The sequence below is a fragment of the Ipomoea nil genome, unplaced genomic scaffold (genome assembly GCF_001879475.1).
Source record: "Ipomoea nil cultivar Tokyo-kokei standard unplaced genomic scaffold, Asagao_1.1 scaffold2975, whole genome shotgun sequence".
Classification (NCBI taxonomy): domain Eukaryota; kingdom Viridiplantae; phylum Streptophyta; class Magnoliopsida; order Solanales; family Convolvulaceae; genus Ipomoea; species Ipomoea nil.
In genome coordinates, this window is record NW_017619403.1 from 2,786,762 (window position 1) to 2,812,999 (window position 26,238).

Consider the following 26,238-nt stretch of genomic DNA (forward strand, 5'->3'; position numbering starts at 1 on the left):
CTCTTGATGCCTCCTTTGATAATAATAATAATAAAGAAGTAAATCCAAGTCTCTTGATGCCTCCTTTGTTCAACTGAACCGTATTTATTTTATTATTATTATTATTATTATTATTATTATTATTATTATTATTATTATTATTTTAAATAAAATTAAACGGTATTTCCAAATAGTTTTTAACCGAATCGTTCAGTAGGGTTAATTACTTTAATGTTCGATACGGTTTAGTTTGGGAAACTCGAACCGAATTGCCCACACCTAAAGTTAATTACTGAAATGGTACCTTGACTATAGAAAAATTACCAATTTAGTCCCAAGTTAACGGAAGTCTAACGACAAAACTAACATATGACCAAATTGATAAAAACTTTTAAAATTGATAACTTAATTGGTCAAAAAAATAGTCAAAAGGCTAAATTGGTAATTTCATTATAATCAAATAACCATTTTAATAATTAGCTCTAATTTTAATATTATTTTAGACCAAAATACACCATGTAAGGTAATTCATAATCCGTGACATATATCTTACGTGCCGGATTTGGTTATAAATCTTCCGAAATAGATATGCCATACGCGCCTTTCTCTCGGGAAAGAGGAATACAAAGAAATTTCCCCTTCCTGCATAAAACTCAGTGGCTAAAGTGCTTACGTCCCAAAAAATCTTGCATCCCGTCTTGTATTTTTTTTGGTTATGAGATTTTGTCCTTTCTCATTCCAATATGACAAAATCTGCAAAATTTTATTTGGAAAGACACGCTTTTACTATTATAAAAAAAGAAAAAAGAGTAGTGATACTTTTATAAATATAATAATAATTATTTATAAAAATATTATTATTTATTTCAATATAAATTTCTCACTGATCGAGCGAAATTAGATAAAAAAAATTATCTTTTACTATTTAAGACAGATTCAGAAATTAAATAACAAAACCTTCAACATATTCTATTCTAATTATGAAACTTAATTACAGTTTTCATAAATTAATGGAAAGAATAACATGTCAACTTTGAATAAAACTTCTTTATTTTATGGTATTGGCTAATTTTGCATGTGAAAAATGGGTAAACTGCTTACATGGACAAAGAGCTGACATGGCATAGTTTTAGTGGATAAAGAGTCCAACGTGGCGCGTCAATGTTGTCACTGTCGGTCCAAAAAACGAGTCGTTATTTTTACTGTGTTCTATATATATATATATATATATATATATATATATATATATATATATATACACCAAAAATAAATAAATAAATAATTTTTTTGAAACACCAAAAATAAAAATAAAAAAGGAAAAAAAAATAATCCGAAAAGAGTAAAAACTGCGGAGTAAAACGTAGATAGAGTTGGAATAGATCTGAAAGTCGCAACTGTAACAGTACACAAACCCCGATGGTCTTTTCCGTAATTTCCCCAAAAAGGTCTCTATTTCCGTACCCTCATATAGCTATATATATATATATATAACCGCACGCCGGAACTCCGATCTCTCTCTCTCCTTTACAGTTTACAAAGCCTCCCAATTCTCGATTTCGAACCCGCAACTCTCTGCTCGAATAGGTAACTCTTCTCCGATCTCCATTTTTGATCTGTTTTAAGCTCTCTGCGTGCGTGTTTCGCCTCAATTGAGCTCACTTTATTTTCCGATTGCTGTTTCGCCGATGTTCTCTGCTTGTTTTTGGATCGATCATTAATGCATACGGTGTAGATCTCTGTGTGTTTGTGTGGATTTCTGCATTTTCGTTGCATGCATCGTAATCTACTGTGTGGATGGTGTGGTTGGATGTTCGGAGTTGCGCGGTGATGTGGATGAAGCTCTGTTTGGAGGTCGTCGTTTGATCGGTTACGTGTGGTTGGAAATCTTTACGAGTTTTAGCTGCTGTTATAGTGTGGTAACGGTTTTGAGTTTTGACCATGGATCATTAGTTAGTAAGTTGCCGATAGTTTTGAGGTCGTGTTTCGGATTTGTTGGGATTTTTTTTTTTAGTTGGATCTGCTGACTCGATTTCTAAGTACTGCTTTTGGAGATCTGCAACTTAACGCCTTTTTCAAATCAAACACAGGCTTTTCTCCCTTTTGTTAGTTTTGATTTTTATGGGGTGTAAAGCTTTATTTTTTTCTTCTTCTTTTTTAGATTGCAAAATTCTTATATTTAGTGTGCATTTGTGAAGGTTTCATTTTTATGTGTTTTAGGGACATTATACATTTAGCTATGCATATGCATGATGCTAGTTTTTTATGGTTCTTCCAGTTTTATTTGTGTGCAAACCTGAAAGATTGTGTTTTTAGCCAAATTGATTGCATTTAGAGCCATTAATTATCTACCAGGTATGGCTTTTGCTTCTTTGCTCAATTGGTGGTCAGCAACTACGTTGTCTCATTATTTGGCAACTAATGCTCATGATGTGCTTTATTTATTGGGGAAGAATAATTTCTCCAATTGCATCAACATTTTGTAAAGGCTATATGCAAAGCATTTTGGTCCCTTGACTTTGGTGTGAACGCATTTCTGCAGACCTTTAGCTGTTGAAATGGCGTCAACAGCTGGAGCCACAGGATGGTTGAGGGGAAGAGTGAAGGCTGTTCCCTCTGGTGACAGCTTGCTAATAATGGGAAGTACCAAGGCTGAAATACCCCCAGAAAAGACAATCACTTTGTCATCTTTAATTGCACCAAGATTGGTATGTGCATGCTGTCTAAACAATTTACTTTTTTCTTTAGGTTTAACTAAGCTACAGTAGCTGTACACCTTTCAACACATTTCCTTTCTAAATTTTCTTCTTCTAAATTTGCTTATTCTATGATGTTGTCATGCTAGAATTCTTTCTAAATCCCCTTTGTACTATTGCATCTCATAATCCATCTACTATTGCTAGAATTAGTATATTACTCCATCTACTATTGCATCTCATAATCCTTTTTTGATGGAGGGGAGAGAGTGATTCTTCTTTTGTAATGTGATTTCCTTGTAGGCACGTCGTGGTGGTACGGATGAGCCTTTTGCATGGGAAAGCAGGGAGTTTTTAAGGAAGCTTTGCATTGGAAAGGTGCTTATGAGGCTATGAGCCAACTATTCTAGCACACAATTTATTCCTACCATGAATAATAAGACTTATCGGGCCCTTGCTTGTGTGTAGGAGGTCACTTTCAAAGTTGAATACACTGTACCATCCATAGGGCGAGAGTTTGGCTCTGTTTTCCTTGGCGATAAGAACGTTGCATTGTTGGTTGTTGCTGAAGGCTGGGCGAGGGTTGTTAACACTACTCATTTCTTGAGCTGTTGCCTTTGGTATTGGTTATTCTCATTTGAGCTCATTCTGATTGGTGCAGGTTAGAGAGCAGGGTCAACAGAAGGGAGAAGCTAGCCCCTTCTTACAAGAACTACTACGCCTTGAAGAAAATGCCAAACAACAAGGTCTAGGTCGATGGAACAGGGTGAGTTTCAGTTTTTAAAATCTATCTAGTGAAATTTAAATTGTCTGGTTTTTTATTTGGCCCATGCTCCCTATCTGCCAACTCTTTAAGGCTTTAACCACATGAAAGGTTCTTATAGCCTTGAGTGTTCATTCTGTAAACTGCTAAATATTCCACGACTACAAATTTGTCTTCCCACCCCAATGGGTTGGCTTGATGGGGTTTTATATTGTCTTTAACAAACTGGATCAAACCCAGCTGAAGCCATTTCAGAAAAGGTGGGTTTGGTAAGCCTTAGCCTTTCCGGCACTCAAAAGATTTTCCTTCCTTCAGCACACAATTTCTTTTCCTTTTTTAGCATATTTTTTAATGAGCATAATGTAAATTACTGATCAGCATCCAAGTTCTATAGGAAAAAGGAAAATAAAATACAGCTGGAAAGATATTGCATTAATCATGCTCCTAGTGTAGGGAATGGCTTTATCTGGTCCCTTTAGAACTTGGATGCTGAGAGAAAGGAGAAGGCAAGAGGTAGAGGGAAGTGAAAAAGAAAGAGGTAGCAGCAAACTGAAGTCGAAGTAAGGTGGGGGCAAAGCAGAGGCGGGCTCTTCAGCATTTCCTCCAACATGACACAATCACCAAACCTGAAAAAAAAAAATCATGTTCTGTGAAACTAAATGCTTTACCTTCTAAAGGCCCTTTTTACTAACCCAAACCTGCTGGATTTGGACTCTTGGGCTTTATCCCTGTTCTTACTTCACCATAGTTATGGCATCAAATCCTGTGCCAGTGAACTTTTGTTTACATATCCTTGTATCTCTCAATCTCTTTGGTGAAAAGAAGAGGGGCTTGCTAAGCTAAAACTTCTTTGATCTTTTGCACTGTTGGATACTGAATACTTTTCAGTCATTTTCTTCTTTTTTTGTTTGTTCTTTATGAGAATGACCTGTGTGATTGTGTTTACTTTGTATATGTTAAGAATAAGGGATAAGGTGTGGCTAGCTTTATTTTGTTATACATACTAGCCTAATTGGTTTACTTTTATGGTTTCAGGAGCCTGGTGCTCAAGATGCATCCGTCAGGAACTTACCTCCCTCTGCCATTGGTGATTCTAGTAACTTTGATGCAATGGGTCTCTTGGATGCAAACAAAGGGAAACCCATGCAAGCTATTGTTGAGCAGATTCGTGATGGAAGCACACTCCGTGTGTATTTACTTCCAGACTTCCAGTTTGTCCAAGTTTTTGTTGCTGGAATTCAGGTGGCTGTCATGTTTTTTGAAGGTCTATTTTGCATTGTCATGCTCTGCCATTTTCTGCCATTTTGGTTTTAATTTTGATTCTCTTAACCAGTCACCTTCCATGGGAAGAAGGGCAACAGTTGAGACTCCTGTTGAAACTGAAATAACCCCTAGCGAAGCAAATGGAGATTCGTCGGCTGATCCTCGTGCACCTCTAACATCAGCACAGAGACTTGCAGCTTCGACAGCATCCATAACAGAAGTTGCACCTGATCCATATGGCAGAGAAGCCAAACATTTCACTGAAATTCGTGTTTTAAATAGAGATGTAGGTCTTATATTGTTTGCTGTAGATCTTTTTGAGCCTTTTTTTTTTTCATATACTCTTCTAAACTCGGTTTATTATACAGGTTAGAATTGTTCTCGAGGGTGTTGATAAATTTAGCAATCTGATTGGTTCAGTCTACTATTCTGATGGTGGTGAATCACCAAAGGACCTTGGCTTGGAGCTTGTAGAAATTGTATGTGCCAAACTTTACTTCTTTCAATACTGAATAGTCTATGCAGGATCTTATCTTTCAATATTCAAATCCTATCTTTATCTACTAACTTCAGGGTGGAACAATTATACTTCTTAATTTTTCCATCATAAAATTTCAAATGACTGGGATATCACCTGATCAAGTGGTGTTCAGATATGTATTTAAATTTCTTGAGGTTTGGCATGATTACATGACGTTTATAAAGAAAAAGAAAGAGCTGTACACATCAATATTAGTCTACACATTCATGTGCTTTTTGTTTTTGATTCCCTTTTGTGGCTTTAGTATTGTCGGACTCCCTTCAGTCAGCAACTAAGCTCTAATAAATTTCTGGCCCCCTCCAGGGTTTTGCCAAATATGTTGAATGGAGTGCAAGCATGCTGGAAGAAGATGTTAAAAGGCGGTTGAAGAATGCAGAACTTGAAGCAAAGAAAAACCGCTTAAAAATTTGGACAAATTATGTACCTCCAGCTACAAACTCAAAGGCTATTCATGACCAGAATTTCACAGGAAAAGTACGTTGGTGGTCTGGGTTTATATATCTATATATATATATATATATGTATATATATATATATGTATATAATAACTTCCAGTTCTGTGATGTAAGAAATTTTTCACTCATTTGATTTTCCTTCTGTCTACTTCTCTAGGTGGTTGAGGTTGTAAGTGGAGATTGCGTTATTGTAGCCGATGATTCTTTGCCATTTGGAGATCCATCTGCTGAGAGAAGAGTTAATCTCTCGAGTATTAGGGCTCCCAAAATAGGGAATCCTCGTAGAGACGAAAAACCTGCCCCTTATGCTAGGGAATCAAAGGAATTCTTGAGAACACGGCTTATTGGGAAACAAGTATGGTTGGTCATTTTAATACTTTGTGGTATATTGGTGGATTTTAATGAGTACTAATCTTAGCTCTTTTTAGGTGCATGTTTCAATGGAGTACTCCAGGAAGGTTATCCTGGCAGATGGTACTGTTCCTGCAGCTAGTGGTGCTGATAGGGTCATGGATTTTGGATCTGTCTTTGTAGTATCTAAGGATGGAGACAATGCTTCACTTGCTCCATCTGCTGCAAGTAATCCGCAGAATGGGTTGAATGTAGCTGAGCTTTTGGTTGCTCGTGGCTTAGCAACTGTTATCAGGCATCGTGATTTTGAGGAAAGATCAAACTGTTATGATTCTCTTCTTTCTGCTGAATCACGTGCTATTGCTGGAAAAAAGGGTATGCACTCTCCAAAGGATTCTCCAGCTGTACACGTAACAGACTTGACAACAGTTAGTGCCCTCCTACTCAATTCTTGGTCTTATTTCAGTTTTGATGGTGTAAATAACTAACCAGCTATTATTTGTGAAAATTTCAGGCTTCTGTAAAGAAAGCCAGGGATTTCTTACCTTTCCTGCAAAGGAACAGAAGGATGTCTGCTGTTGTTGAATATGTTCTTAGTGGTCATCGATTTAAATTGTTCATTCCTAAGGAAACATGCAGCATTGCTTTCTCCTTCTCTGGTGTTAGATGCCCTGGTCGGGGAGAGCCATATTCGGAAGAAGCCATTGCGCTTATGAGGCGGAAGATAATGCAGAGGGATGTTGAGGTAATTCTATCCTTCTCTTTAATTGTTTTGGTTCTCTGCCTTTTGCCTTTGCCTAACTGTCTCCGCTCAATCTTCTGCATTCAGATTGAAATAGAAAATGTTGATAGAACTGGAACTTTCTTGGGCACGTTATGGGAGTCAAGAACAAATGCTGCTGTGGCACTTCTTGAAGCTGGCTTGGCCAGACTATCTTCTTTTGGCTCAATCCCAGATGCTCACCTTCTTGCTCAGGCAGAGCAGTCTGCCAAAAAGCAGAAGCTGAAGGTCTATTACTGTTAATCTTTTGCTTTTTCTTTTATTTTTCTTTTGCTTTTTCTTTTGGTATTCATTCCTTGTGTTTCTAGTATCAATAATATATGTATTTTTTTTAAAACTAATGCAGATATGGGCAAACTATGTTGAGGGAGAGGAAGTTCCCACTGGCCCTGTTTCTGAGAGGAGGCAAAAAGAAGAGTTGAAGGTAAAGTAGATCAATCTGGTGTTCTTCAACTAAAAATCTCATATGCACAGTGCTTATTCAGTTGTCCATGCACAATGATCTCAGGTAGTTGTTACTGAAGTTTTGGGAGGTGGTAAATTCTATGTCCAGTCAGTTGCAGATCAGAAAGTGGCATCTATTCAGAAACAGCTTGCTTCTTTAAACCTTCAGGAGGCTCCTGTAATTGGTGCTTTTAATCCTAAGAAGGGTGATATTGTGCTTGCACAGTTTACTGCAGATAATTCATGGAACCGAGCAATGGTATACTCCCAGTACTATTTCTCATATTTGATTCTGGATCTAGTTGGATGTCTTTGCAGCATTGCAAAACCTAGAATTTACTTGGTTTCAATTCATGCAGATTCCAACTAATGCTTTATATAGTTATTTAAATACAGAAATTTATGCTGCCTACTTGCACCAATGATAGTAAATTGTCGATACCATATTTTCAAGTAACATCTATATATTTTTTCAAGATCTTTGCTAATGTGTATGTGTGTGATATGGGACACTCCTGTTTTTGTGATGTTTTTTCCATCTTGACTAAGTTACCCTATGTTTGGCCCTTTTGATATGAAATGTTTCTATGACTAACATAAATTACTCCCGAATATTTAGTTTGTACTTCATATATAACCACTTTTGATGTCTTTCTGATTTTACTGCTTTGACTTGGCAAGATTGTGAATGCCCCTCGAGGTGCTGTTCAATCTCCAACAGACGAGTTCGAAGTGTTTTACATAGACTACGGAAATCAAGAAGTCGTTCCATACAGTAAACTGCGCCCCATTGATGGGTCAGTGTCCTCTGCTCCCGGTGTTGCTCAGCTATGTAGTCTTGCCTATGTCAAGGTACCTGGGCTGGAGGATGATTATGGACAAGAGGCTGCATTTCATATGAGTGAGCTTCTTCTCAGTTCTCCAAAAGAATATAGGGCGGTGGTTGAGGAAAAGGATACTTCGGGAGGAAAAGTTAAGGGACAAGGAACCGGGACTGTCTTCATGGTTACACTGGCCGATCCAGAAACTAATGTCAGCATTAACTCCATTATGCTGAAGGTTTGTATTTTTACCACTATGACTTGGTTAATCTTTACCCATCCCCCACAAATGTAGAAAATCTCAGTAATTCAAAAAGATGGTGAGAGCTATAAGTTAACGAATGCGGTTGTAATATGCAGGAAGGACTTGCTAGGCAGGAGAAACGATGGATTCCAAAACACATCCTCGAGGAGTTGGAAAAATCCCAAACTGAAGCAAGAGAAAAGAGGCGTGGGATGTGGGAGTATGGAGATGTCGAGTCAGATGATGAGGAATCTGCGCCCCCTCTCAGGAAAGCAGCAGCTGGGAAGCGCTGAGCAAAAAGGTTTTTGGGTACCCCAACTTTACTCATCTAGAGTGAGGAGTATATCTTTCTGCCAAACTGAAAGTAGTTTCTTTGAATTGATATTTTTTTTTTGGGTGTAATTTAGAAATTAAGCAGCGACTTTGGGAGTTTGAGGGGTGTGTTGAGAGAAATTTTGTCTTCCTTTTTAAATTTTTTAAATTTTTTTAAATTATAGAACTTTTTAATAAGTGTTGTGGAGGGAGATAACAGAAGAAATCTTTGTCTAACTTTGTTTCATTTCATTGTTTAATATCCCTATGCTTTTTCTATAGTTAAGAGCATATAATGTCTGACTGTCTGTCATGAGGCCTCTATTACAATCAATACAAATGATTTAGATTTTAAATTCCATAAGGACAGGACGATTGAATTGTATATTTTTATTATGTTATGTTATTCTTGAAATTCTTGAAATAAGATGAGTGAAGAGGAAGTGAAACCGCAAAATGTGAATATGAAGAAAGAAAAGTTGCGCTGTTAATTAAAAAAAAAAAAGTAATATTGGTGGAAGATAACGGTGCCTACACCGTTTGGGACTGTGTTCATCATGGATAGTGAACACGGTTTCATGGCATAACGACGATGGACATTGAAGTCATTTGGTTATTTTTTTTAATTTTGCAAACATTAAAAATGCAAACACTATTCAGCTGATCCTTTTTGTAGCCTATACTATTTGGTTTATCCAAATATAATAATGTATTCATCATCCAAATGAAATGAAAAATAAAAATATATAGGCATTACCGCATTAAACTATAAATGAAACTTCCCTAATATTATGATTAAAATAGGACAAAATTAAAGAAAAGAGAATTAGAACACTGATGTGCAGTGCATGCTATGACAATTTCTTTTTCTTTTTTATGGAAACTCTCATTTAGTGGGAAATAAATAAGCATATAAACATGGGTTAACTTGTCAATACAAAGCAACAACGACCTATGAAACTATATATATAGATGAGAGAAGACTAGTTCATATCATGGTCTAAAACAAAATGAGGATTTTTGACTGAAATGAGTGTTTTTCATGGACAAAAATGGACAGATTTTAAAACTTACAAAAGAAAAAACTCGTTTGAGATTTCAATTTTTAGTAAAAAACTCAAGTCCGACTTTAGTTTGTCAAATTTTCAGAATTATTATTTTTTGCTAAAATGTCAAAGCTTATACAAGACACGCACTTTAAGTTTCAACAAATACTTATATTAAGCACAAAAATTACACACCTCTATTACATTGTAGTATCTGTTCATATACTTTCTCAACCTACTGAAACACAAAGAGCCAATAACGCCTCCACTAAGGCTCGAACTTACAACCTTCCAAATGGAAGTCCAACCCGGATACCATTAGACCACATAGTCCTGGTACCTTAAATTTGACCTAAATGCAAAAAAATACCAAATTACCACCGTACTTATTTTTTTAATTTTGCTAATCCTGGACGTTGATTTAAGCAAGATCAATGGCTCAGATTTAATTGCATAACTGCACATGGGCGCACCAACAACATTTGAACCTAATTATATATATATATATATATATATATATATATATATATATATATATATATATATATGAGTGCGTTCAGGTGCGAACGGTGCAGCTAGGAGAGAACTCAGAACGCATGACATCTATCTAAGTGTCCAGATCTAATGGATGAGAAACAATGATTTTTAAAAAAAATGATGTGGCATTTTCGTAAATAATTGAGCATCGAAGTGCAAGTAAACTGTATTACAAGTTCAAATAAAATGTACTACAACTGCAAGTAGAAGTTTCATACAGTGCACCTAAGTGCAAGTAAAATGTATTACAAGTGCAAATAAAATGTATTACAGGTGCAAGTAAAATTTACACTGAGCATCAATACTAAGTACACATAATGTTATAACTAGTTGCACAAAATGTTATTATTAGTTGTACCTAGGTGCACAAATGTTAACAAGATAAATTACTTGCACTTGTAAGTGATTTTACTTGCATTTTTTTACTTGCAAAGGTGCACCGACTACTTGAAGTTATAACACATTTACTTGCACCAAAGTTTGAATTATTTATGAAAATGCCACCGTGCCGTTTTTTTTTTTTTTTTTTTTTAAATTACATCTGATTCGTTGATCTTGACACGTGGATAGTTGTAAATGGTTCTTATTTCTCTCTTGGCCGCTTGTGCAAGTAAAATGTATTATAAGTACAAGTAAAATATATTACATGTGCAAGTAAAATGTCAATACTAAGTGCACCTAGGTGCATGAATGTTAACAAGGTAAATTACTCGCACTTGTAAGTGATTTTACTTGCACTTTTTACTTTCAAAGGTGCACCAGCTACTTGCACTTGTAACACATTTACTTGCACCAAAATTCGAGTTATTTATGAAAATGCCACCGCGTCATTTTTTTAAAATTACATATGATTCGTTGATCTGGACACGAGGATGACTGTGAGTGGTTCTTATTTCTCTCCTAAGTGACCGTTCGCATTAGAGTGTGCCCCTATATATATACTAAACAAAGAAATTAGAAAAGAAAAGCACGCAGTAGTTCTTTGACGCATTTGTAAAGACAAAAGGACACTCGACAATCTCTACCTGTAGAAGGTGGTTTCTTTATGTCTGTCTCTTTCCATGATTATTTTCTTTTGTTTATTCCTTTCTGTATTTTTTGCAGGTGTGATTGTTTGAGCCTTTTCTACATTCTAGTGTCTTCCTCCTCCGCTGCCGCCACCATGAAAATACACGAATGGTTCTTCTGCACCTCTGAACCATTTTTTCCGTTGGTGATGATTGTATTTTATATGAAACAAATTGTCGTGGTTTACGTTCACATGGGTTTGATCTTAAGTGTTTTATAGGAAAAAAAACTCTAGGTAGAGGCTTCCATTAATTAGACTGTTTTGAATATCGAATTGAATAGGCTCTATTGTAGATCTCAATGTGTGTGGCTTTTTATATAGTATGAAGTAATATATATATATATATATATATATATATATATATATATATATATATATATATATAATTTTAATTTAATTTAATAATTAATTATTTGTTTGTTTTGGTTCCAACTTCCATAAAAAAAAAAAAGTGACTTATTCTACGTAAACTCATTACTATTATCATTACCAAGTATTTGATTCATATTATCACTATAATTTCAATGTTTGAACCAAACAAACCTAAATCTTTTGCATATGTTGTGCTTTTAAAGTGTTGATACTGTGCTAGTCATCATGTGTTTGCTATTGGTGAAGCTGATGAACAAGCTCTTATGAACTTGTAATATACTTATTAAACTTGAAGTGCTATTAAACTTGCACACTTTTTGTCATGCACCTTGTGCTTAGATGACATGTAGTGATCTTTCTCATGTGGAAAGTCATGAGATCGAGCGACTCTGCGTGCTTCATTAGGTTGAGAAAGTATGGATCGAATTTCAGTGGAGGTGTTGTTGACTCTGTGTGCTTCATTAAGTTGAGAAAGTATGTTTGAACAGATACTATAGTGTAATAGAGTCAGTAACATTCAAAAAAAAAAAAAAAAAAACCAAAACAAAACAAAACAAAACTTGCACACTTTAAATTTAATGGTCCAATTGCATAAAACCATCAAACAAGCAAATTAAATTATGTACAATAACAGGGTCGGATTTTAGGCTGTGCAAGCTGGGCTACCGCACAGGGCCCCCAACTTTAGAGGGGCCCCAAATTTTAAAGGTCCAATATTTAATTTTTACCTAGCTAGTTTATAAATAAAAATTAAAAGTTTTTAATTAAACTTAAAAGGTTCCATGAAGAGATGGTAAGAATGTGTATTTGTTGTATTTTAACTTGGAGGTCAAAGGTTCGAAACTTACATGTATTAATTTTAAAAATTGTAATTTTAGTAGGGCCACATTTATTTACTAGAACAGGGCCACCAAAATTTAAAATACGGCCCTGTACAATAATATGATAAAATGTTCCAATTGCACATATTTTGCTTATTTGATGGTTCAATTGCACACTTTTAAGTTCAGTGACATTGCACAAAATCAAAAAATTCAATGGCTTGTTTGACATTTTTTTCCTTAAAAATACAAGCCAATATTAACACATTAAAAACAAACTAATACCTTGATTGAAACAGACAAATTAAATTTGATTATTCAGATTTAACATAAATATTAAACTTTTTTTTTTAAACATTAAACTAATTAACCTGAAACATGAAAAAAAAAAAAAAAAAAAAAAATCAAACACACATTAGAACAAAAACAAAATCCAAAGTAAAAATTAAAAAAGGGAAAATGACACTTTTTCCCCTGAGTTATATACTTATAGCACTTTTCTCCCCTTAATTATTCAAGTGGTTGTTTTTCCCCCTAAAATGATAAATGGACATATTTACCCTTAAAATAAATATTTTATTTATTTTTCTTCTCCAACAAATTATGACCATAATTTGGTTCAAACCAAATAAACACTATAGCAACCAAATCGAAATATTCCAATTACAATTTAGAATCGAAACTCGATATTTAGAGTTTATTAAAATCTCGGAACGGACGGTTCATGTTCCGAACTGAAAAAATAAAATACATTTATTGTTGAATTTAGACTATTTTTAAAATAAAAATAAAATTTTAAAATAAAAACGGTTCAAAATCGCGAATCGGGTCCGGAACCGCCAGTTCACGGTTCAGGATCCAATTTTTTTGATTCATAATTTTAATAAATTGAAATCCAAATATTGGGTTCTAGATAGGGCTGTGCAGAATCCGAGAAACCCGACCCACCCGCCCAACCCGACAACCGACGGGTGAGCCCGTTGAGCGGCCCGTATCCGAAGACAAAACCCGAACCGAGTGGCCGTTTTTAGCCGGATGAAGAGGGTTCGGGTGGGAGGCATTAAACGCCACCCGAACCCGTCCGAGAAACCGATGAAGCCTAGGGTTTTTTTACCCTTATGTAATACGACGTCGTGTGTTATATGTATATATACTATCCATTCCGGTCAGCGCAGCCGAGCTCCCATTTCAGTCTTCTCTCAAGTCTCAATCTCTCATCTCTCATCTCTCGTTCTCTCTTTCGCTCTGGTCTTTGAGTCTTACTCTCTAAGACTCTGAGTTCTCAGACTACTAAAATTTCGCGAATTTCCGACGTACGAAAATTCGTCAGTAAAATGTTGATTTGCGTCGCAACTAAGCTTTCCGACAAATTTTCCGACGAAAAATGGAAGTCTGAAAATGTCACCTCTGTAAAAATGGATTCCGACCACATATGTCGGAAATTTCCGACGTGCAGAAATTATGTCGAATAATCTGTCGCTAAACTCCGGCAAGAAACAATCCCAGAATTTTGTGGTCCAAATCGTTTCCGACGCACAGGTATGTCGAAAATTTTATATTTTAATTATATATATAATATATTACCGACATAACATTCTTGGGTGAATTTAATTATGCAGGACTTTTTCTGTTGAACTCCTCCGTCGGTAAAGAGCATTGGAAACCCAATAATAATAATAATAATAAATAAAAATCCTACAGCATGCTAGCCTGCTAGGCTTCACATGCTAGGCTTCTACACACTGTACCTGTAGTCATTACAATTTTTTTTGGCATTGTCAATAACTGTAGTTATCAAAACAAACATATTATATGCCTTCAATTGGCTTGAACATAAATCACTAGATAATAAGTTCTAACAATGTATACATCAACTATTCAACTAAAATCATTAAAGATTCATGATCTCAAACTAAATGTTTAGAGAATCCCAAAGAAGAAGACAAACAATCATGGAGCCATTATCACCTTGGCAGCTTGATCATCAGCCTTGCATGTTTCAATATAGGGTTGCTTTATGTCCAAATTTAACCGTTTCACTATCCAAGAAGAAAAGAATAAAGTAAATAATTATGTCAAAACTCAAAACTATTCCATTAATAAAAACTAATAAATCAAAACAATCTGGAAAATAGTTTCTCAAAACTACCAAACTCAAGAAGATCCACAATTTATGCATGTCCATATGTCCAAATATTCTTAAAATTAAAATGATTCCAAGACATGAGGAAATATTAACGTATAAAGGTCCGCATTATCTTATAACTTATAAGCATGTATGGTCAGGCTCTTGATATGTCACTAGAAATAACAGAGATATTTAAACATAGGCAGACCATTTAGATATCTCTCATTAGAAAGTTCAAATTGCTAAATGAAAGATGACTTTACAACAGTAATCAGAAACAAATAAAAAGTAAAAATATATACTAAGAGACAAGACTTGCTCACTTGCCTAGTAATATTGTGAACATAACGAACATGTTGGCAAAAGTACAAATGTCATTGTGCATTTGATATTTACCAGAAGCTCTGTCAAGTTTTGGGAGAGAAACAAGGTATGTCTTGGAAGCTTCAACTCCTCATCGTATTGTACCATATGATCTGCCTGGAAATTGAAGGTCACAGCAGGTCAATAGCATCACCATTTACAATAACCCTAACAAACAATAATTTTTTCGTAGTCATCAACAATAACAAATGGAAGTAACTCAAGTAAGTACTGATCATTTGTATCATGGAAGTGGCTCAAATTATGTACTATCAATCAATGAACAAATCAGCTCAAGCTTATAAAATATCTTCCTCTTTCTTCTGCTAATACCACCCTACTACCCTGTCTCCAACCCTTTCACCTTCATTAGGAAGGTGACAAAATACTATAGTGAGATAAAGCAATGGAAAAATATTGTATTTTGCAATTCAAGTGAATGATTAAACAAGTTCATAACTTAAAAAATATATATATAATATGCAACTTTACAATGGTCATATTGTCACTCTTTCTATTTGCCAAAGACCAAGCCTGAAGCCTCATTTTCCATGTGGTAACATACTGCTATTAAACTTCATTATTTTAGCCTTCATTCTATTAACTTATCCTTCATAGTTCAAGAAAAATATAAGGCCAAATTTTATACTTTAAATATTTTAACCAGCTTCATTATTTTAGCCTTCACTCTCTTAACTAGATTAATCTTTCTCTTATCCCCTTGTTAATCTGTTATCCTTCTTAGTTCAAGAAAAATATAGCCACATTTTATCCAATATACAGTATAGGGGGTCGATAGATTTACCGGTAATCCACAGTGAATCAGCCAAATTAAAAACTCATAAGCATAATCCAGTAATCCACAGTGCATCAGTGAATCATATCAAAATTAAAAAAAAAAAAAAATCACAAAATTAGTGCAATTAGGAAAAAAACTATAGTAGCAATTGAATTAGCCAATAAGGCTTATTAGGGTAACTTCAAAATTAGGGAAATTAAGCAAAAACAAAATTAGAGAAATTAGGGCAAACAAAAAATTAAGAAAATTAGGCAAACAATTGAATAAATTATTGAAATTGACATTTATAATTCAAGGGATAGATTGTGAGAAGTTGATGTTCATTAGTAATGGAAGAGTCGAAGAACTGAAGAAGGCCAAACCTGGTGGGAGTGGTGGCTGGTGTCGAGGCGACTGGCGAGGTTGTGCAAGGGCGCGAGGTGACTGGCGAGGTTGTGCGAGAGCGCGAGGCAGAAGCGGCGAGGCGGTGGACCGGCAGGAGTGCTGCCGTGGTGGGCGCCTGCGCGATACACGGTGGCGACTTCCAAATCGCAGAGGAAGCCGGAAGAAAAGAGCGATGCTTTGTGTGGAGAACAAATGAAAAAAAAAAAATTATATATATATATATATATAACATCCCAAACGACGACGTTTTGGGCTGTGTAATTTTGGCCCGTACTCCCTCCGCCACTGTTTAACACGCTGCCGGCTATTCTTCTAATAATTAACGACAAAAACTTTGGTTGTCGGTTATGTCCATCGGAAATGACCGAATTTTTAGTAGTGTCACTTCTCAAATCTCAGTTCTCTCAGTTGTAGTCTGGTGGAAGCCCTATTCGGAGACTCGGAGTAGCGACTAGTCTGGACTCTGGTGGAGTGGTGGAAGCCCTAGACCCTAGTCCGGTCACCGGACTCCGGTGGAACTGTGGAACGGTGGAATAGTGGATCCGAAGCCCTTTGTTCTCGAGGGATTAAATTTGAGAAACGAAGTAATTACTAAACCCTATTTTCATTTTCGTTATAGATTATTGTGCATTTGTCTTCTTGATTAGGGTTTCTAATTTTTATGATTATGTGAAGTTGTGGACTGTGATACTTGTAAATCCGTTGAGAAGTTCCTGATTGCATGTCACTAGTCCTTTGAGTTTGAATTTGTGAATTGTGTGATTAGGGTTTCTAATTTGTAACATAATCTGTGGACTCACTGGACTATAATACTTGTAAATCCGTTGAGAAGTTCCGGATTGCATGTCACTAGTCCTTTGAGTTTGAATTTGTGAATTGTGTGATTAGGGTTTCTAATTTGTAACCTAATCTGTGGACTCACTGGACTATGATACTTGTAAATCCGTTGAGAAGTTCCGGATTGCATGTCACTAGTCCTTTGAGTTTGAATTTGTGAATTGTGTGATTAGGGTTTCTAATTTGTAACCTAATCTGTGGTGGAAGCCATACTGCCCTAGCCCCTTGCCACTGTGGAAGTGTGGAACTCAGGAACTGTGTGTGAAATACTGAAATCCTTATAAATGTTAAGCATGATGGTATTCTTGTGGAAGCCATATAAATGTGGGAGTGTGTCTTGTACTCATGTGTGACTGAAATCCATATAAATGATGAGCATATAAAGTAGCATACATCTACTTAGCTTGAATGCCTGATTATGGATTTCATTGTAAATTGTAATTTGTAAGTTGTTAGTTACTTAGTTGTAAGTTGTAACTGTGAAAATGTGAAATTGTAAGTTTATGGATATGTGACCCTTAAATCATTTATGTGCAATTCTGCATACATGATGAAATGTTTAATTCACTGAATTCTGCCTGATTAAGTGTTTAACACTTTAATTAATTGATACATGTGTGTATGTGACAAAGCCCATTCTCTGTTGATGATTTTCAATGAGTGATTTCCCATTCTGTGTCACTGATACTTTCCCCTTTTTAGATGGAAAGTGTTAGTGGTGTTACTGGTGTATCTGGAACCCAACCTGAGTTGGAAGCACCTGCTATAGAGACTGTTACTCCTCAGTCTCAGCAGCCTTTGCCTCCACCTGTTCCAAAGAAAAGGAAAGAGGTTGAATCCAGGGCTCCATGTTGGGATCACTTTGAAAAGATCAAAGACAGTGATGGCATTGTCATCAAAGGAAAATGTATATATTGTGCAAAAGTGTATTGCTGTGAGAGCAAGAAACATGGGACTTCTTCTCTCAGACTTCATGTGGTAAACTGCCTTAAAAATCCTCACTCTAAGGAGACAAGGCAGTCCCTACTCACATTCCAACCTGCACCTTCTTCTGCTGGAACTCAAAGTAGTGAAGGAACTGAAGGGGTGTTGGGTACTTGGGTGTTTGATCAAGACTTGATAAGGAGAGCCTTAGCTGAGATGATTATTTTAGATGAACTTCCTTTTAGGATTGTTGAGGGACAGGGTTTTAGAAAGTTTGTTTTAGTTTGCTGTCCTAGGTTTAAAATCCCTTCAAGATGGACTATCAGTAGGGACATTTTCAAGATATTTTCTGATGAGAGGGTCAACTTGAAGAAGTTTTTTAGGACTAGCAGTCAGAGGGTAAGTATCACAACTGATACTTGGACCTCAGTCCAGAGAATAAACTACATGTGCATAACTGCACATTTCATTGATAGTGAGTGGAAGCTGCAAAAGAAGATTATTTCATTTGTTCCTATATATTCCCACAAGGGGGAAAGTATTGCAAAGGCTTTAGAGAGTTGCCTTTTGGACTGGGGTCTAAAATCAGTGTTTAGTGTGACAGTAGATAATGCTTCCAGCAATGATACTGCTCTAGGATTCTTGAAGAAGAAGTTGGGCTCTTGGGGTTGTACTGCTGTTAGGTGTAAGTATTTGCACATGAGGTGCATTGCTCACATTCTTAACTTGGTGGTACAGGATGGGTTGAAAGAATGTGACAGTTCTGTTAAGAAAGTCAGGGATGCTGTTAGGTATGTGAGGAGCTCACCTGCTAGGTTGCAGAAGTTTAAATCACTAGCTGATCTAATTGGGGTGGAAGCTAAGAATTCTCTGTGTCTAGATGTCTCTACAAGGTGGAATTCCACATATATGATGCTTAATACTGCATTATTGTTTCAGAAGGTATTTGAAGCCTATGATGATCATGACAGTTCATTTAAATTTGATTTGGTGGAAGTGTACCTGATTTCTTAGATTGTGAATCCATTCAATCTTTGGTTATGATTCTGAAATCTTTTTATGAAATGACTGTTAGGATTTCTGGATCATTGTATGTGACTTCTAATACCTTCTTCTCTGAGATTTCCGATTTGTCTTGCTTGTTGAAAAATATGGAGGAAGCTACAGAAGATAGTGTTAAACTGATGGGTAAAAATATGAGGGCAAAATTTGATAAGTATTGGGGTGAGCCTGAAAAAATGAATTTTTTGATATTCTATGCAAATATCTTAGACCCCAGGGACAAAATTGAGTATATGCCCATTCAGTTTAACCAGTTATATGGTGAGGAAAAGGGTAAAACAATGTTTGATAAGGTGATTGTTGGCCTTAAGGAGTTGTTTGAAGATTATGTTGCATGCTTCCCTGTCCAGTCTGTTGAACAATCTGAAAAATTTTCTCCATCAATAACAATATCTGATTCTGTTTCTGTTGGGAGACCTCAATCATTACTGAAATCTCAGATTAAGAAGCAAAAATTGGTGAGTGGGGATTTGTCTAGGAAAAAAACTGAGTTGGAAGTGTATCTCTCTGAGGTTATTGTGGATGAGGATGATTCATTTGACCTTCTAAGATGGTGGAAGCAACAATCTGAAAGGTTCCCTGTCTTATCTAAAATGGCAAGGGATATCCTAGCTGTTCCAATATCAATTGTTGCTTCAGAATCAGCATTCCGTACAAGTGGAAGGGTACTTGATGCCTTTAGGAGTTCCCTAACTCCTAGAATTGTTGAGGCATTGGTGTGTGCACAGGATTGGCTAAGATTAAGCAATCAACCAATCTCAATTGAAGAAAATATTGAAGATGTTGAAAGGATTGAGAAAGGTATATACTTCTAACTTCCAGCAATGATCTGTTTAAATGTTTAATTGTTTAAGTTCTAATTTCCAGTTTGTTTTTGTACTGCAGAGTTGTGCAGCACATCCAGCACTGGAACTGGAATGCCTACAATTGTTGTATGTTTACAGTTTCCATTAATTTATTTTGAAATCTGAATTTGTGATTACTTATTTGATTTGATTTCATGATAAATTTATGCCTCTGTATCAGTGTATCATGTATTCATGTATGTGTATCATTGATTCAAATCAATGTCCCTCAGAGGCTGGGAAGTTGGAACTGGAACTGGAAAGTGCTCATGGCTAGGTAACATTTTAAATGTTGCTGCCATTGAGCTCAGGTATCAGTATAAGTACTGACTAAATGTCTAAATGTGACTTCTGACTTCTGACTCACTACTCTTATAACTGTATAACTGTTCATTATTGTGCTATGATGATGCTTCCACCATGTTCTCTGAATATATAGAATTGGGTTTGGTCTGTTGCCTATGAAGTGTGGTGTATGCCATACTCATTGAGTAGTGTTCCCCCAATCCTAAATTGATATGGAAAAAAAAAAAGTATCTGAGCACTCTTTGAGTCTTTGCTATTTAAATATAATTCATTAGTTGTTCCAATATAAGTATTATTGTGCTATGATGATGCTTCCACCATGTTCTCTGAATATATAGAATTGGGTTTGGTATGTTGCCTATGAAGTGTGGTGTTTATGCCATACTCATTGAGTAGTGTGCCCCCAATCCTAACTTGATATGGAAAAAAAGCTATCTGAGCACTCTTTTAGTCTTTTACAGTTTCAGTTTGTGTGATTGTGTCAATCCTATCTTCAAATGTTTTGAACTTATTGTGTTTTTATGTGTTCACTTATCAGGAAGAAGAATAGACTAATAGAGACATAGAGTACTCTATATTATATTAATCATATATTCATATATTACTTTTGGAGTTTTGGATATCTGGCTTTCTTTTGCTCAATGGATGAAACATGAAAGCTGAAGGCTAATGTGCTGATTGGAGAATGGAGACTGATGCTGTTGCCACTTGCATGCTTGCCTAGTTGCCTGCTTGCCTTGGGAGTTTGGAGAAGATTGTTATATTTTTGCTAATTTGTAACTTGTAATTTGTAAGCTAATCTGCTGATTATATGTAAGCTAATTTGTATTTTGCTGATTATATGTTTACACTTTTATAAGTTTACTTATGTTATTTTTGCTGTTAAGTAGTTAGTACTTACTAGTTAGTGGCTTTTAGTACTTAAGTTAGTTAAGTAGTTCATTAGTTAGGTGTTCCATCATCTATGAATTGAATATTTGATTTTTACATTCTGATAAAACCGAATTACCACACGGATATCCGACCGATCCGATCCAATCCGAAATCAAAATTAACCGATCGGATAAGTCAACCAAAAAAAACGGTTAGGGTGGTCAAATTAGAAATCCGATATCCGACCGGAGGGCTCAGTCCGCCATCCGAACCGTCCGATCCGTCCGACTGCACAGCCCTAGTTCTAGATCTGAATCATAACCGGAAACTTTTAATTCGATTGCTATAGTGTCCGATTCAGTTCGAACCGAATCGTAGACATCCCTACGTATACGCAATAATTTGTTGGAGAAGTAAAATAAATAAAATGTTTATTTTAAGGGTATAAATGTCAATTTAATATATTAGGGGGAAAAACAACCACTTTTAGAATAATTGAAGGGGTTAATATGCTTACCTAAATAATTGAGGGGGAAAAAATGCTATAAGTATATAACTCAGGGGAAAAAGTGTCATTTTCCCATTAAAAAAAAAAAAAAAATCGAAGAAGCTTCATTAACGCCTAATTTTCACTCTATCACTTGTCCCCTCCATATAACTCAATAGAAGAACAAATACTCAATCAGAGGAAAAGGAAGACAATTTGGACAATGATCATTGCAGCCAGCTGAGCAGAAGATTTTCGCAATTTAACGTGGAGACAAGATGATTTAACATTTTGACACATAGAGAAAATGATTTACACAATTTGATGCAGAGATTACACATTGTTGATGCCATTAATGGCGGAAAAAAACCCCAAAAAATTAAAAATAAAAATCAAACTACTTAATTTGTTGAATCTTGGTCCTATTGGTTTGATCACTGGGTTCAATATATGAATGTACAAATCTAATTCTGTTCGTTTGTGCCCAGAATAGTAACGTCGTTGAAAAAGCGAGAACAAGTATAAACAGAGCAGAAAGACTGCAAAACCATGAGCAACAAGAGCACAATAGTTGCCAATAAGGTGAGGAACTGCCACGATCCAAATATGTAAGACCTCATGAATCTCTTCGTCTTCACGTTCCACCTGCAATTGTAAAACTTGTTCACATCGTCGATCGTTTTATCCAAGAACGCCACTTTCGTCAACCTCACAGATTTGTTCATTCCGTTCCACAGATTCGCCACCTCCGAATCGCTCTTCAGGCGGTTCAAAATGATCCCTTTTTCTCTCAGAAACTTCACGTCCTCGTCGGTGTCCACGATCCCGTTCATGAATTCGGTGTAGCGTGCAAGGACTAATGGGCCTTTGGCGATGCAGGCCTCGTAGGCGACGAGGTTTCTTAGAACCACCTCGGAGTTTATGTCGAGGGTGACGACGGGGAGATAGAGGGTGAAGGTTTTGGCGTCGAATTCGATGCTGAGGATGCCTTTTTTGGTCGGGATAAAACGTACGCCGGCGTTGGCTAGCTCGGTGACGGAGGGGATGGTGATTTCCTCGATCGACGGGGGTTTATCGGCGTTGTCTTTGGAATCGGAATTCTCGTCGCCGTCCGGTTTTTGGCCGCAGGAAAATAAGCTCTCAATCGGACCCTTCATCACGTTAAGCCCCGGCAGCTTGGTGATGGCTTTCCACGGCATTAAAAGGACGGTTTTCACCGGAGCTAACGACGAAAGTCTCTTTAAAGCTCTCGCGGGGCCTTTGTTTAGCTTTTTAAGGATACCCCAAACCTGACCAAAAGCACTCTTGACATAACCTGAATTCTTCAAGAACTCATCCTCTTCTCCATCTTTCTTCTCCTTCATTCCCCCATTTTCATCAATCTCTATTTCCACGTGCTCACTTTCCATTTCCGGCACGATGGTCTGGAACAGGTAGCCCAGGAGGTGAGTAGCGTCGGCGATTTGAACAACGGCGGAGCCCTCGTTCTTGAACGGGGAAAGCTCTTTGGACAACCCCATTAACATGGTGAGAAGCAAGTCATCAGACGCCTCGGGGGACGGGCACTGCGGTTGCAGCATTTTTCTAAGAATGAAAAATGGGATTTGATTCTCAAGCATAATAATGTCTCTAAGCAAGGCATTATGGGACGATTTCTTCCCCTTAAGGTCGACCAAATGCGACATCTTGGCCGAAATCATGGCGGCCATAAGCTTCCCTTCTTTAACAGCATAAACCTTGAGAAACTCCAGCAAGAACGAGGCGTCCACCGCCATCATCCACGCCAGCGTCTCCACCCTAAGATTCAGCTGTTTGTCGTAGGAAAGCCGAATCCTGGACTCCACTTTCATCATCTCCTCTGCTAGACTGTGCAGCTTTATGGTTCTTAGCTGCTTCTGGAAAATCTTGGCGGCATCGAGCTTGTGCCTCTCCATTTCATGGAGCTCCGGGTTGGTATAATGGTAGGGTCCTATGGCTACTCTTTGTGGGACGTAGCACTCGGGATCATACACCATTAGGGTTTTGGGCACACCGAAAATGCTGACATTGATCTCATTCTCCTCCTCCAACTCTCGTTCTAGGGTTTTTTGGATATGAATAACCCATTTACTCTCGTCATTTTGTATGTTGGGGTTTGAGGTTATGGTTTTTGATTGGTTTGAGGAGGAAGACATGTTTTTGGTCTGTTTAAGGACAAAAAGAGAGGCTTAGCTTTAAGCTAAAGATGGTATGTTTGAAGGAACAGGCTTATTATGTTACAATAGTAGTGTGGTATAGATTTAGATTAGATTGATTAGTATATATAAAGTGACCAAGTATTTAGATTAGATTGATTAGTATATATAAAGTGACCAAGTATTCCTACTTTCTTGTGACTATAGTTTAATCACGAATGTGCTCCTCGTGGCTAATATTCTAATCCCAGACATTCCAACAATAAAATAATAATAGTTAATTAATTTTTAGTTCATAAAAACATTTTCTTCCAAAAGGTTGAATCCCCAACTCTAAGGATCTCTCACATCTGATTTGACAGAATATTTTGAGATGATGTAAATCAGGGTGATTCAGTGACTCAGCAAACATGACCAAATGATAATGCGTATAAAAGATCTATGTACTTTGAGCATATATAAATAGTTTATAAAAAAATACAATTATTATTGGTTGGTGATAATGCAAGAAATTACTAATTAGTAAGTGATGGGCCTTCTTTACCTAATCATTATTCAACCATAATTCTTTAATTTAATTATTGTTCAACTTGCACTACTGTACAGTGGGTACCCTTTCCCACAATCAAAAAATAATGCTCAACTTGCTATAAAAAATAATATTTATCGGATATCTCCATATGTATAATGTGTGAATTTTTTATTTGATGATACTTTCTTTTTATTCTTCATATTCACTCCGTTCTAAATTTATATATATTTAAAGTGGGACCATCAATAATAACAAATCATTGGCCGTGAAAATTGTCTTTCATTTACATTATCGTTGTTGGCGCGCGGAGACTTGAAAGGTTAAATTCAACATCCTTCATCAAAGCGTACCATAATACTAATTGTTAAGTAAATATAAGAATATAAAGTTATACATTTATCGCCATCTATAATTTTTGCCTTAACTTTAAAATCTTGATCTTAAAAATTACAAATTCCGTTAGCATGCATGCATACTAATAAAAATTTCGAATAATATAAATATCTTAAATAATTATATACAAGCATATTAATAAATACAAACACATCAGATGCATGTACACTTCCACATATATATACAAATAATTATAAACAAAATAATGCATACACACATAATACAAAATAGTTCACGTAATATAAAATGCAATATATATATATATATATATATATATATATATATATATATATATATATATACATACACACACACACACATATACATATATGCACACTATATATTGTTCAATCACAAAATAAATAATCTAAATAAGTAATCACAAAAATATATTCAAAGAAAATCAAACCTAAATCTAAAAAAAATGACTTATTTAAATGGTAGTTCTAATAATATATACATATCTACACACTATACATTTTTAAATCACAAAATAAATAATCTAAATAAGTATTCATAAAAATATATTCAAAAAAATCAAACCTAGATCTAAAAAATGACTTATATAAATGGTAGTTCTAATAATATATATACATACCTTAGCTTCATATGATGTTATGTACAACTTGATTTTAACACTATTGTGAATGATTTGGTGAAAGAAAACCTTCAACAATGAAAAAATAAGAAAAAAAATGATGAATAAAAAAATCAGAGAAGAATGGTCTGAGAATGCGTAGAGGAGGTATATATAGGGATGACAACGGGGCAGGGTCGGAGAGTATACTCCCCGTCCCCGTCCCTCTATGCGTGTCATTCTAAAAAAATTTCAACATTCCTGCTCTTGTCGGGGACGGGGCAAATTGCCATCTCTAGGTATATATATAAAGGTGTTTCCGACCATCTTTGGTAGTAGCCGGAAAAATAACACCAATTTAAAATTTAAACTGTCAACACATTTTCGACCACCGTAGTCGTTTGCCGAAAAAAGTGAAAATAAAAAATAAAATAAAATAAAATAACTTTTGGTGGTGACTGAAAATTTAATGATTTTCAACTATGAGAGGTGTGCTGAGAAAGAAATTATTAAACAATGAGATAATTATAATTTTTAATGTAGTGATGAGCTATTAATCTGGCAATGCTCTTTGATGGGAATGGTATGAGTATTGAGTGATGTATTATTAAATAATTAGGAAGATTTAATATCTCGAGATAAGTAATATGTGTTTAAAAAAAAATGTAGTTACATACAAAGTGGCAATGTATTGTTTTCACTTTGCAGTGCTGTAGCACGTGTTCTGACATTTGTTTCCAAGTGACCTGGTTATTCTTATACCACGTGTTGATCATCATGTTTGCATAACTGGTCCAACCTGTCGCTGGGTCAAAGTTAAAAAAATAAAAACAAAAACAATTAAATTAAAGGTAAACAAAGCATTATATTCATTCATTCAAATTAGCATAATCAAGTTAGTGGATCAAATAGTTACAAACTTATTCAAAAAGTTATTCACAAAACAAACCAAATTCGTCTCTCTTTTTGTCATTGATAAGATTTAAATAGTACACCATATAATTACAAGCAGTGAATCAAAAGAGTTTGAAAAGTTAAAATATCACATATTTCTAAAATTCT

General features: G+C 35.7%; 3 protein-coding genes and 1 long non-coding RNA gene across 6 annotated transcripts; 2 read left to right on the forward strand and 2 right to left on the reverse strand.

The window, feature by feature from the left end:
• Positions 1–1,453: 1,453 nt before the first annotated feature.
• Positions 1,454–8,926, forward strand: LOC109163119 (ribonuclease TUDOR 1-like). Of its 2 annotated transcripts, none has more exons than XM_019311848.1 (17): positions 1,454–1,563; positions 2,519–2,684; positions 2,976–3,050; positions 3,141–3,254; positions 3,334–3,438; positions 4,471–4,677; positions 4,769–4,984; positions 5,067–5,177; positions 5,543–5,713; positions 5,852–6,049; positions 6,123–6,473; positions 6,560–6,790; positions 6,875–7,054; positions 7,173–7,250; positions 7,335–7,529; positions 7,952–8,329; positions 8,452–8,926. In XM_019311848.1, the coding sequence occupies exons 2-17, from the start codon at positions 2,535–2,537 to the stop codon at positions 8,626–8,628; spliced, it is 2,937 nt and encodes a 978-aa protein (XP_019167393.1). In that variant the 5' UTR covers positions 1,454–1,563; positions 2,519–2,534; the 3' UTR covers positions 8,629–8,926. The 2 variants fall into 2 exon arrangements, with proteins under 2 accessions (XP_019167393.1, XP_019167394.1); XM_019311849.1 differs by lacking the exon at positions 1,454–1,563 and adding an exon at positions 1,750–1,895.
• A 5,357-nt stretch (positions 8,927–14,283) lies between these two features.
• Positions 14,284–16,340, reverse strand: LOC109163079. 2 transcript variants are annotated; one of them, XR_002051194.1, is made up of 3 exons: positions 16,145–16,340; positions 15,017–15,100; positions 14,284–14,531 (listed from the first exon to the last, which is right to left on the reverse strand). It is a non-coding gene; the product is annotated as an uncharacterized LOC109163079 (long non-coding RNA). The 2 variants fall into 2 exon arrangements; XR_002051193.1 differs by having other exon boundaries at positions 15,789–16,340.
• A 1,365-nt stretch (positions 16,341–17,705) lies between these two features.
• LOC109163070 lies at positions 17,706–18,297 on the forward strand. Its single transcript, XM_019311789.1, has 2 exons — positions 17,706–18,096; positions 18,224–18,297. The coding sequence occupies exons 1-2, from the start codon at positions 17,706–17,708 to the stop codon at positions 18,295–18,297; spliced, it is 465 nt and encodes a 154-aa protein (XP_019167334.1).
• A 3,591-nt stretch (positions 18,298–21,888) lies between these two features.
• LOC109162993 (putative UPF0481 protein At3g02645) lies at positions 21,889–23,806 on the reverse strand. Its single transcript, XM_019311701.1, has one exon. It carries the CDS (start codon positions 23,672–23,674, stop codon positions 21,965–21,967), a length of 1,710 nt encoding a protein of 569 aa, XP_019167246.1. The 5' UTR covers positions 23,675–23,806; the 3' UTR covers positions 21,889–21,964.
• Positions 23,807–26,238: the final 2,432 nt, after the last annotated feature.

Excerpts from the sequence above, each read along its gene's own strand:
- LOC109163119 (XM_019311848.1), top strand. The coding sequence starts at position 2,535 with ATGGCGTCAACAGCTGGAGCCACAGGATGGTTGAGGGGAAGAGTGAAG. Across the intron at positions 4,678-4,768 it reads TTTTTGTTGCTGGAATTCAG|TCACCTTCCATGGGAAGAAG; the intron begins GTGGCTGTCATG and ends TCTCTTAACCAG. Across the intron at positions 6,791-6,874 it reads TAATGCAGAGGGATGTTGAG|ATTGAAATAGAAAATGTTGA; the intron begins GTAATTCTATCC and ends TTCTGCATTCAG.
- LOC109163070 (XM_019311789.1), top strand. The coding sequence starts at position 17,706 with ATGGAAAGTGTTAGTGGTGTTACTGGTGTATCTGGAACCCAACCTGAG. Across the intron at positions 18,097-18,223 it reads AGGAACTGAAGGGGTGTTGG|GTTTAAAATCCCTTCAAGAT; the intron begins GTACTTGGGTGT and ends TTGCTGTCCTAG.
- LOC109162993 (XM_019311701.1), bottom strand. The coding sequence starts at position 23,674 with ATGTCTTCCTCCTCAAACCAATCAAAAACCATAACCTCAAACCCCAAC.